Source organism: Panthera onca, chromosome E3, assembly GCF_046562875.1.
Source record: "Panthera onca isolate mPanOnc1 chromosome E3, mPanOnc1 haplotype 2, whole genome shotgun sequence".
Lineage (NCBI taxonomy): Eukaryota > Metazoa > Chordata > Mammalia > Carnivora > Felidae > Panthera > Panthera onca.
This window is the reverse complement of record NC_138354.1, coordinates 38,385,734-38,397,588: the sequence shown is the minus strand read 5'-3', so window position 1 is coordinate 38,397,588 and position 11,855 is coordinate 38,385,734. Positions and strand designations below refer to the sequence as shown.

Sequence of the window (11,855 nt, the reverse complement as noted above, 5' to 3'; positions counted from 1 at the left end):
TTACAGAGAGATTGGAACTTTATTGAGACTTCCTCCCTGATTAAATCAGAATGGAAAGAACCCTGGAAAGGTTCCACTTTGGAGAGAGACAGCAACTGTTCAGGCACAAATACTTAACAGATACTCCTCTTAGGGGAATCTCTGGATCCTAAATTTACCCCCAGTTCCCAACCCTTCCTCCCCACCCCAAAAGACAGTCAGAATCCTGCTTGAAATCCACATCCACAGAGTGGGGACCAAACAGCCCTGACAGCCCAGGGGGACCAACTGACCAGCCTGCAGGCTGCATGGAGAAAAGGTGGGTCAACGAGTGAGCAGGGGAATGGGGGTAAGAAAAGGAAAACGGATGGGACGAAAAGAGAGAAGATCACACCAATCATGCCCCCCCCACAAAATACAGATGCCATATGAATGTATCAGCCTCCTTCCACCTGCTTCCCCAAAGCAATGGTGACATCACCGCCGTGACAATGCCTGTACACTTCTGCCCTGTTCACGTCCTCAACTGCACTGAGAAAGACAGATACGCCGAGAGCAGCTCAAGGGCATCAGGGGCATTAGGAGCAAGAGGGGAAGGCGGACTGTGGGGAGGGTACATGACAGCGAGATAAGGAGAGTGGTGATTTGTAATGAGAAGAAACGCAGCTTTTCAGGCCCTGCTCAACAGGCTCCTTGGATGCCCCGGCAGGGCCCTGTTTCTCTGCTTGGCTCTGTCCTTGGAAACGATGTCCTGGAGGTTTGGGGGGCCTCCGTTGTCCTGTGGAAGGTTCCAGGTCCTGCACAAAGCCAGAGAAGCAGCGTCCGCTGCAGCATGCATCAGAGCGTTAATAATCCTAAGCAGGGATTCCGAATTCTCCACACGGACCTAGTCTAATCACCGATGTGTTTCCACTGCCTCGCCCCCAGAGTGCTTCCTCTCTGCCTTCATCTTCACTCACTTTCCTTCTGGTCCAAGGTGACTTGCTGGTCAGGGGGGCCCTGACCCAGGCCTCCTGGGGAAGTCCCCCAGATAGCTCGCTCCCAGGGGACGCTGGCTCACTAGGGCAGAAGGAGCCCCTCCGGGCAGCCCTGGGCAGGGTCTCCTGGATTTGTGCAAACTGGTCAGCCACCTGCTTTTTGTCAAAAGGCTCCTTCCCTCCATCCCCTGCCGCCCTCCGAGACGGCCGAGGTGGCACGCCAGCCAGGCAGAATCCTCACGACACATTCCTTCTCCACGGCCTCTGGCGTCTGCTATCTCAGAATCTCTCTTGCACAATGCGGTACACACATATTCACACTCATCGGTTCTTGAAGGCCCTGGCTTCCCTGCGGCGCGTGGGTATCAGTATCAAGTTCAGGTGGAAAATCGCATGTCAAGCCTTGATTGCCGCCGACACGGAGTGGCTGGCGCCAGTTCTGAACTCGTGGAAATTGCTCGGAGTTTTGAGTGTTGTGCATCAGGGCGTGGAGAAGAGGGGGAAGGAAAAGCCATGGCATGAAAATCAGGAGGGAACGACTCTTCCTCAGAGAAGTTTTGGAAACTGCCTCCTCCTACATTTGGGGGGTGGAGATGGGCTGCCCAGAGAAGACCCTGATGAAAAGGAGCAAGGTCTCCATCGTCCCCTCTGAAACCCAACGCCTTTGGGGTCTGAGTTTTCCAAGACATGCAATAGACAAAGACACACTGCAAACCGATTAACCCTCTGAGCCCTTCCAGTATTTTTACTGAAGTCACTTCCAAGAAGTAAATGACCTGAATCCACGGAACACTCGGCCTCCGGTCGGGGCTGATAAAGGAACCGAGCTTCCCAGCTGGCCTAGAAGACTGCTTGGGAGAAATGGCACGGGGGAGGCAGAACCTTCTTCCAGCCTGGGGACTCCTGTTCTCTCTCAGCATTCTGGTATCCTAAACCATTCCCTCCCACCCCTCGAGGAAACAGGGAAGAGGGCCTGGGGATGGGGGGGCGGGGGGTATGGTGGAGGCTCAACACCCAGGTGGATTCAGACCCAAAAGACTGTCCCCTGTTGAAGTCAACCCAAGTTGAGGAGGCAGACGGGGGCTGGAGGACAAGCAGGAGACTGTGTGGAAGGAAGCTACAAGGGACCTGAGCCCTACAGAAACCAAGTCTTCTCTCTTTTCCCAGCTTATAGGGGAAAAAGGAATTTCAGCTGAGTTTAGCTTGACACTCATCACCTCAGTATACACTAGAATTTAGCTGCTCTCTGTCCTCTGCGATAAGACCCAGGAAAAGCCGGCGGGGCCTCACTCAGGCCCCTCACTGAAGCAACAAGACACTATAATTCACAGTTTCCTCTCCTCCCTCGACCCACACCCTCCCCCACCACTGGCCTCAACGAACTCCCAAATCTCCAACACGTAGTGATTCTCACCAGTGTGGCTCAAAGGGTTAATTAACCAGGACTTCTCAGACAGTTAGGACGCAAGCTCAGCCACCAATAGGACCCCAAGAATGGCTACATGGCGACCTAGTGTTTCTTATAGCGATTCTTTGGGGTCTCGCCACACCCTGTTTTGTCACAGTTGAGAGCACTGGGATTCTTCCCCAGCCCCAGGCTTCCCAGGAGGCTGGGGAGCTCCTGTGTGATGGCCCGCTCAATCTTCTCCAGAAAACAGCCCCCCATGTAGGAGCACTGCTGAGACAACAGCTTGAAACTGGAGATGGGGTTGATGCCAAAGAAGTCCTTATAGGCCTCGCGGTTGGGAAGGTCAAATTTGCTGACATTGGTCTTTGCCAGGATGGTCTTGAAGATGTAGAATTTGTCAGGGTCTTCCACAATGTCCTTAAAGACCAGTTCTCCGTCACTGAAGAAGGTCATTTTGTCCTTGTAAGTCTGCAGATAGCGGTCCACCAGGAGGGCATGAATGCGGACCCGGATGGCATGCTGGCGGATGAAGGCGATCTTGTTCTCCAACCTGTTCTCGATCACCTGGTTCAGGTCTTCCAGGAGCGAGATCTCTTCCTTGAGGAACAGGTCCCGGTGGGTGTCGGGCTTGTAGTCTTGTGGCCAGAAGGAGCTGACGTAAACCCGAGGGGGCTCTGTGACGTTGATGAGCGGGGCCAAGCTCCAGAAGAGGGCCCCATAGACCCGCATGAGCATCTGTGTGGCCAGGTTGTCGGCCTTGTTCAGGATGATCCTTATCTGGGATTCGCGCCCCTTCAGCTGGCGGAAGAGCATCTCCAGCTCCAGACCCACATCCAGCTTGGTTGGGTCAAAGACGACAAAGATGAGGTCTGCCCTGTCGATGAACCACTGGCACACGTCGTTGAAGGGGTAACCTTGGGAGGGGGGAGCAAGAAGTCAAGCAGAGCAGGCTCACCCTAACCCCCCACCCCCACCCCGCGCCCCCCCGCCCTTCCAGAACCAAAGCATTGCCTGGGTTGAAGGAAGTCATGGCACTAGGGATATTCTGGGTCTCTGAAGACTGAAAGAATTAATTACGTATCTCCCGGGCCTTGTCAACCCTCAGCCAAGGACAGCCTAAGACCAGGACTGGAATTTGAGCTCTGCCACTAGCCAGATCAGGGTAACAAATGCTTCTAGGCTTTAGCATTTTAGCTACAAAATGACAAGAAGAATAAGAATACCTAAGTTGATATAAAGATTATCATGTTCTAAATAAAGCAAAGCACCTAACTAAAACTGCCTATGTCATAGGAGGTGCTCGATATATTTTAATTCCTTCAACTTCTTCTTTCCAAAATGGGGAGACCAGGAATACCTGTCTTTTAATTTTTCTACAACAACCGGCCAATAATGCATAAAATTATCTGATGCATAATAGAAGAATAAAGGTTAATTTACTACTATAATGATTAGTGATAATATTATTACTAGTAATAAAACAGCCATAAAACCAAAATGAGAGTTATAAACTGAGATCCACCATCTGGTCATACAGTCCTACAAATGCCCTGCTGTGACTCATCTCATATGACTCAGCCCTGTGTCATGGCGATACTCGGTGGCCTATGTTGTAACCCAGCGCCTGCTGGGCCCCAAGTGGCACTCCCCTCCCACTGGAAGGCAGGTAGAACTTTGGAAGGTCTGACACAGGCTTATGTGAAGCAGACCTGTAAAGCAACACTGGGCCAGGAAGAGTTTAAGGTCAGGTTCAAACCAGACCCAAGTTAGCCAGAGGTCAAGTACACCTGGACTGGGATCCAAGTCATCCAGGCCCTTGATCCCTCGGGAAAGTCTGAGCCTCCCCAAGACAGCTCAGCCCCAGCATGGACCTCAAGGAGCTACTTACAGAGATGACCAGCCCACCCTTTGGGAAAATATGGATTGCCTCCAAACTAATCAGCCCTCGGGGAGGTAAAAGAACATGGTACTCCACACCTAAGTGGGACCATGGTGACAACCAGAAGGGACTGGCAGCAAAGACTACACCCCTTGGTGGTGGACAATGCTGGCCACGCTTCCTCTCCCCTGTCTGCCTACCACCCACTGCCCAACAGCTTTCTAAGACAAAGTTTGCGCTGTTCAAACACAAGTGCCTAATTACCTCTTTCTTGCTGCTTGCGGTTCTCAATGATGCCTGGTGTATCCACAAAAGTGACCCGCTCCAGAAGTTTGTGGGGAACCTCGATGCCAATCAGCTTCTCCAGGAAATTCTGGCCAAATTTCTCAAGGGGGGAGAAGGACCGGGCGCTATCAGCAGCCATGACAATACCCTCGATGGTTTTCAGCTTGGGCCCGTGCATGAGGACCGTGAACTCAGAGGTGGTGGGCTCAGCACCTGCAAGCATAGGCATGAGGTTAGTAGGAAGGCCGTCCTCTCTGGGAAAGAGACCCTACTACAAAGTAAGCGGGTAAGCAAGGGGTTCCAGGGAGGGTTTGCCATGAGAACAGGACACTATGTTTGCTAAGCAGGATCCTATTTCTTTTTCCAATTGTGGTAAAATATACATAACACAATTTACCACGTGAACCATTTTCAGGTGTACAGTTCAGAGGCGTGAAATACATTCATGGTGTCGTGCAGCCCTCATCACCATCCATCTCCCAAACTGAAAGTGTCCCCATTCGTTCCTCTCCCAGCCCCTGGTAACCTCTACTCTACCCTGTCTCTATGAATTGAGGACTCAAGGCATCTCATAAGTGGAATCATAGGATGTTGGTCCTTTTGTGTCTGGCTTATTTCACTTAATATATAGTGTCCTCAAGATTCGTGCATCTTGTAGCATGTTCCAGAAACGCATTCCTTCTTAAGACTGAATAATACTCCAAACTCCGTTATATGGATAGCCCTTTTGTTTATGCATTCATCCATCGCAAGACGTGGGTTGTTTCCACCTCTTGGCCATTGTGAAAAATGCTGCTGTGAACATGGACTGTAGCTGCTGGGTTCTTGGGTGTAATTTTCATGATTATATTGAAGACACATACGCATGTTTCCTAGTGCTTTGACACAGGACATTGAGATACCAACAAACACACAAGAAAATCTCTCACTATTACCTGTATAGAGCTGGTAGCGAGTGTTTTCCAACCCAAGGAGGTAGTTTATCATGGTGGATTTGCCAACGCTCCACGGTCCCAGGAACAGCACCATTGGCTTGGAAGTAATCTCCCCATCTGTAGGCAGCAGGAATTAGAAATGGAAGTGACTAATGAAGTTTCTTCCTACGGGAGTGACACAGGGCGTCACACCGCATCACACAGTCCATCTGAGTGAGTTACAGATTTCCACATTGGACAAGACAGGGGGTGGCAATCGGCGGCTCGCCTCTCGCTATGTAAGTGCGATCACCCAGTTAAAACCAGAAGACACGATGCTGGCCTTACACAGATCCTTTGCACAGCGGCACCAGAGGCAGGAGCTAAGTGACATTAACAAATACTGACCCAGAGCTCACTCTGGGTGAGGCCTCCTGGTTTACATCTGGATTTACATCCCCTTCCTAAGAAGGGGAGAAAAGAGCTACCCCACGGCGAGGGGTTAAAACTCTGCTATCTGGATTGGTAACAGAAAAAACAGAGAGACAGGAAAGAGATTCATACGATCTTAGACAGCCTGGACGGGGGCCCCCTGACATCCTACCTCAGGCTCGGCCCAACACTGGGCTCAAGGCCAGTCTCAAATTAGCCTCTAGAGACCACGAAATATTTGCCAGGTCCCAAGACTAAGCACTGAGTAGGCAATTCTTGGGTTCTCGGCAGTGTCGGGAAGCACACACTGCCTGGGCCCTGCCAGTTGGGGTCCCTAGGAAGAGAAGGCAGATTCCTCCAGAGCTTCCAAAACCAGGGGGGCAGAAGGGATGTGGTCACTGGCCACTACCTTACAGCTCTCCATTCTTGCAGCTCGTCTCTGAGCCACGGCACAGAGGGCCAGCCCTGCCTAGTTTATACCTCAAATTCTCCAGACCTCTTTGTCTCCCTGAGCCTGGCACAGAGGCCCCAAATGGTAGGAACTCTTTTTTTTTTTTTTCTTTTTTTTTTTTTTTTCTTTTTTTTTTTGATGTACAGTATTTAATTTCTTGCTTCAAAAATCAGAAGTATAGGGGCGCCTGGGTGGCTCAATTGGTTGGGCATCCAACTCTAGATTTTGGCTCAGGTCGTGATCCCGGCATTGGGCTCTGCACTGAGCGTGGAGCCTGCTTGGGATTCTCTCTCTCCCTCTGCCCCTCTCCCCTACTCACACACACACTCTCTCTCTCTAAAAAAAATTTTTTTAATTAAAAAAACAAAATCAGAAGTATACCTGTCCCCAATCTGCCTAGGCCATGACACCTGGCAGAGAGGGCAGAGAGAGAGGGAGACACAGAATCTGAAGCAGGCTCCAGGCTCTGAACTGTCAGCATAGACCCCGACGTGGGGTTTGAACCCACGAACCGTGAGATCATGACCTGAGTTGAAGTCAGACACTTAACGGACTGAGCCACCCTGGTGCCCCACCTTTCAGGTATTTTAATGCATACGGAAGAAGCAATATTAGCAGATATCACATTCCTCTTTTTTTATATACAAACAGGAGTACAGTATTCCCCTTGTTCAGCACCTCACTTCTTACTGTGCTGGTTTTCTTTCTGTAAGGTGAAACTAAGTCCCAGAAGACCACAACGGCGTCTCGTAAGTGGCAGGCACACGTATAATTGCCTGAAATTGATACCATGGCCCTGCCCCATTCCTCCCTGCCTGCAAATACATGCTCACGTCTCTGGATGTCAACCCCTGGCTTGAGGACAGGGAGGGAGAGGCAGGCTGAGGGGTGGCAGGAGTCCCCAGTTATAGCCACAGAGATCCTACACAAAGTGTCTTTTGCCCAGGCCCAGGAGTCAGAAAGGGAACTGGACCTTCCAGCTCCTGGCCGAGAGCCCAGGAGACCAAGCAGGCCCAGGAGACCCAGGCCCCGGAGACCAAGCAGCGGGCTCTCTGGGGGCTGCTGTTTCGGCTATCTGCAGCAGGGGGCGTTACTGGCATCTGCAGGAGGCCACAGGTGAGACTCAGAGGCGGCCCCAAGGCACTGCGGTGGAGTCCCCAGCACTGGGGGAGGTGAGGAGAGAGAAGCCAAGCCCAGAAAGTGGCATCCGGAGCCCGGAACGCCCTCCCTGCAGAGCGCCCTTCCCCTGCCGGCCAGCAGCCTCCTGGGCCAAGCCGCTGGGTCTGGGGCTGCGGGACAAGTCAAGCGCAGAGGACGGGAGAGCCACGGGAGACCGCCACCTCACACAGCCCCTGTGAAGCCCGAGAGGATGGTCTGCTCTTAGGCTTGCAAGAGGCAGTCGGGGAGTCGCGAAACAGCCTTCTCTGGGAGAAGTAGACAGTCCCGGCTCCTGGTTCCAGCCGTGTGATCCTGGGTACCCAGCATCTCTCTGGGCACCAGGTCCCATTATTCCTGTTCCTGAAGCAGGAATAATGTACATCCTAAATACCCAACCCACTTTATAGCCATCAGGCACATCACATGAGATACTACGGAAACACCACTGTGAAAACTTTCAGAGGATTGACTCCCCAAAAGGGTGTGGCTGCGGGAGGACAAGAGCTCTCATACACCTTACTGTGGCCTCAGCCTGGCACCACCTAAGGCAGCTTAGGGACAACTCTTAAGGAATGCTTAACTCGCGTTCCACTTTTTAAAATATTTCCCACAGATATATTTGCGTGGAATATGTAACGATTATAGTAGTGTTTGTAACGTTTGTAAAATGGCGGGGCACCTGGACGGTTCAGTCTATTGAGCGTCCTGCTCGATTTCAGCTCAGGTCATGATCTCAGGGTCGTGAAATTGAGCCCCGCGTAGAGCTCCACACTAGACATGGAGCCCGCTTGAAATTCTCTCTTTCCTTCTTCCTCCCTCTGTATGCCCTGCTCACATTCTCTCTCCCTCAAAAAAGAAATTAAAAAGTAATAATTAAAAACAACAAAAATGGAACGTGGCAAACACCCCGTTGTCCATCAGTAGAACAGTGCCCATCTTGTGTGGTGCGTGCAGAGGCTCAAGAGAAAAGTGGGGCTGCACACACACGACTGTTGTGATGTGATACCATCGTGTCAAACTAACAGAGAAGGACACACTTGTATGTGCTCGTGCACAGAGCAAATGTCTGGTCTGGAAGTATCTGTAGGAAACTGTAACAGTGGGAGTGTCTGCAAGTGAAGTGGAGAAACTAGAAACAAAGAAAGGGATTTTTGTTTTTCATATTTATTTATTTATTTATTTTTGAGAGGGGGGAGGAGCAGAGAGAGAGACAGAGGATCCCAAGCAGGCTCTGTGCTGGCAGCAGACAGCGTGATGCGGGGCTCGAGCTCACAAACTGTGAGATGATGATCTGAGCTGAAGTGGGACACTTAACCGGCTAAGACACCCAGGCGCCCCAGAGATTTTTATTTTCCCATTTGTACTTGTTTTTCACTATTTGGTTATTCATTTTTTACGGGGACAAGTATACCTTGTGTTTATTGTTCTGAAAATCGATGTTTAAAAGAATCTAGGGGTGCCTGGGTGGCTCAGTCAGTTAAGCGACCGACTTCAGCTCAGGTCATGACCTCACAGTTCGTGGGTTCATGCCCCGTGTCGGGCTCTGTACTGTCAGCTCAGAGCTTGGAGCCTGCTGTGGATTCTGTCTCCCTCTCTCTCTGCCCCTCCCCCACTCATGCTCTATCTCTCTCTGTCTCTCAAAAATAAATAAACGTTAAAAAAAATTTTTTTAAAGAATCTAGACACAAGGAAAACCAACTGAAGAAGCCATAAGGAGAAGGGAAGGATTGCAGGCCAATTAGGGGGCTTAATACATGATCCCTTAGCAGTCAGGGAGCTGTCGTGGGCCCTTTGGCAAGGGAGGGATGGAAACGGGCATCGCTGTCCTTGGAAACCACATCCGTGCCACTGAAGCGTGAACGCTTGCAAAAGAAGTGATCTCCACAAAACCCTGTGCAGGTTAGGGCGATCTTGCAGGGGAAGGATGATCTTGTGGCCAGGGCATCAGGGAATTCAGAAGAGCTCAGCTCCCCATGTCCTCACGCCCACCACTCACACAGTGCCAGAGGGCATGGGGAGTGTGGATGGGCATCAGACACGAGGGGTACCTGTGATCTCGTGCTGCCGAAGCTCGTTGTATTTGTAGGACTGCTCCAAGGGCTTGATGGACGAATGGTAGATCTTTCGAAGCCGCTGCAGCACCACTGGGAGCAGAGAAGGGTGAAGGGAGAGGGAGAAGGGAGAGGGTTCGGCTCACTCCCCAGGGCAGCTCCTCCCCAGGCTGGTGGGGAGCAGGGACCCCACTGGCAGCCTCACCATGCCATCTATTAGCATCCCTGGAGGGGCCTGGTCCACATCCCAACCCTCAGAAATCTTTAACCAAAAGGCATTCACCTCCCACCCTCAGAACCTCCTGGAATTGTTTTAACCTAATCTTCTTCTCCCTCCAGGGCAAAACTGGGAGCCCACATGATGTGAGGCACAGAAGGAGAAGCTGGGTCTAGAAAACCTGACCCTCCCCTCCCTCTGCTCCCGTCCAACCATGTGCCCTGTGCAAACCGTGGCTGCTCTGAGCCCCAGCTAGCTCATCAGTTAGTAGGAGGCAGTAAGCCCCACTGAAAGTCTTGGGTTACTATGAGGATGGAATCCCAGAAATAAAAGAGCCTCAAAAACTGTAAAAATCACAAGCCTCCCCGGCCACAGCATGAAGACTGGCACAGGGCACCAGACGACAACTCTGGGATCGGTCCCCTACCCTTGCAGTGGCCCCTCTGTGTGGATCGCCTTTTCTCCTCCCTGCCAATCCACAGCCCCCACCCCAGCCTTGGATGCTGCTCTCAGAGCCTCTTCCATGAAGCCCCCCATGTCGAGGGCTCTCAGGCCTGGATAGCCACCGGCCTTGAAGCCCAGCCCCTGAGGCTCTGCCTGGCCACTGGTTATGTAGCTGCCCAGCCCCGGCTCCAGATCCTTCCTCTGGTTACCAGAGTAATCATCAACAGGCTTGTCCTCATTCAGCATCAGAGTTTTCTCGATGTGGGAGCGGTCCCTCATCGGGACTTCTTCACTCACATCCTCCACCTCTTCTGGGGAGAGAAGCAGAGAGCAGAGTTAGGGCGAAGCTAGGAGCTGGGCTCTAAGCCCCTGGAAGACTAGAAAGGGCACAAGAAAGTGCTGCGGGAAGGCTCGCCAAGTTCAACTGAACAGGGTTCTGGCTCTAGGAGGGACTTTCCACAAATACTGACTGAGCACCGACCAAGGGTCAGGCACTGAGCTTCATGCTGGGGATGCGGTGGTGCCCAAAACAAAGCCCCTGCCCTAGGGGAGTTTTCCAGCCGTCCGGTGGGGACACAGGGAGAAATCCTCTCGAAAGCTAAGGTAATAATTATAGTCTGTGATGTGGCTACGGCAGGAAAGAGCCCAGAAGCTGTGAGGGGCTAAGAAGGGTGCCTATGAGGTCTCAGAGGGGGCATCGGAAAACCTCCCCAAGAGCCCACTGTGAGGACTGAATTGGGTGAAGACGAGGACAGGAGACAGGAGTGGTTTATAGGAGTCTGCCTGTCACCCTAAGAGCACTGGAAGTCAGGGCTGGGCTCTAAGCAAATAACTGCCCTGATGAAATGAGAATTTTATCAGCCTCACACAGGCTTCGGTGGGGCATGGGCAGGAGCAGCTCTGCCTGGGAGTCCTGGGGGCGGGGGTGGGTAGGGGGGCACCGTTGCTTCTCGCCCAAGCGGGAGATGCCCATGACTGCCTGCAGGCTCCCAGGGAGGGATGCCCATGCCATGGGCCTCTGATATCACAGCCTTTGTGCTGGGTGGGATGGACATGGGCGTGAGGGGCACAGGGAGACGGGTTCCACAAGGGAAGGGAGCAGAGAAGCATCCATGTGCCTCACGCAGCAGCTCGGGAGTGGGATTCTCCGCAGGGATCAGCCTGGGCAGCACAGAGGGGAGGCGGGAAAAGCCGGGGGGGGGGGGGGGGGGGGGGGGGCGCCTGCTGGCTTAGAGAGTGTGTGAGCACCCGACAAGCAGCGCGGAAACTAAATCCCACAGGGCAAACTGTGGGGAAGCCATGCTGGAAAGCGAGGGCCGAGCCCCATGCCTCCACCCTGAAAGCCAGCTGGGCTCTGGTCCAGGCCAGCGTCTTCCCATGCGACTTGTGGGCTGTGCTACGCCTCCCTCCCCTGCTCCCCACTCCCCATGCTGAGTGGGGAGGCTGCTGCTTTTCCAGGTGAGCATCCGTGCGACATCAGTGTCACCCCCAGCCTGAGATTTCTTATCACCATCCTGACCCTGGTCTCTGTTCACCCCACCGGACCTGGCCTAGCCTTCAAGGGGAGACCCCAGGGGCCTCCCAACCACACCCTACCTGCACCTCTCTCCACCAGCTTGCTGCGACAGGGCCTCAAATCCTGCCACTACATCACCTGTCC

At 52.7% G+C, this 11,855-nt stretch overlaps 1 protein-coding gene across 7 annotated transcripts in view; it reads right to left on the bottom strand.

Moving 5' to 3' along the window:
• Nucleotides 1-11,855, bottom strand: part of SRL (sarcalumenin) — a 38,037-nt gene continuing 26,182 nt past the window's right edge. For 5 of the 7 annotated variants that reach the window (XM_060648313.3, XM_060648314.3, XM_060648308.3 and 2 more), the window contains 5 exons: nt 10,405-10,506; nt 9,532-9,627; nt 5,464-5,580; nt 4,508-4,741; nt 1-3,278 (listed from right to left, as the gene is read on the bottom strand). In XM_060648313.3, the coding sequence (XP_060504296.1) occupies nt 2,467-3,278; nt 4,508-4,741; nt 5,464-5,580; nt 9,532-9,627; nt 10,405-10,474 (1,329 nt within the window). In that variant the 5' untranslated portion in view covers nt 10,475-10,506 and the 3' untranslated portion in view covers nt 1-2,466. The remainder of the gene's footprint in view (nt 3,279-4,507; nt 4,742-5,463; nt 5,581-9,531; nt 9,628-10,404; nt 10,507-11,855) is intronic. The other 2 variants (XM_060648309.3, XM_060648312.3) reach the window with 1 other exon arrangement.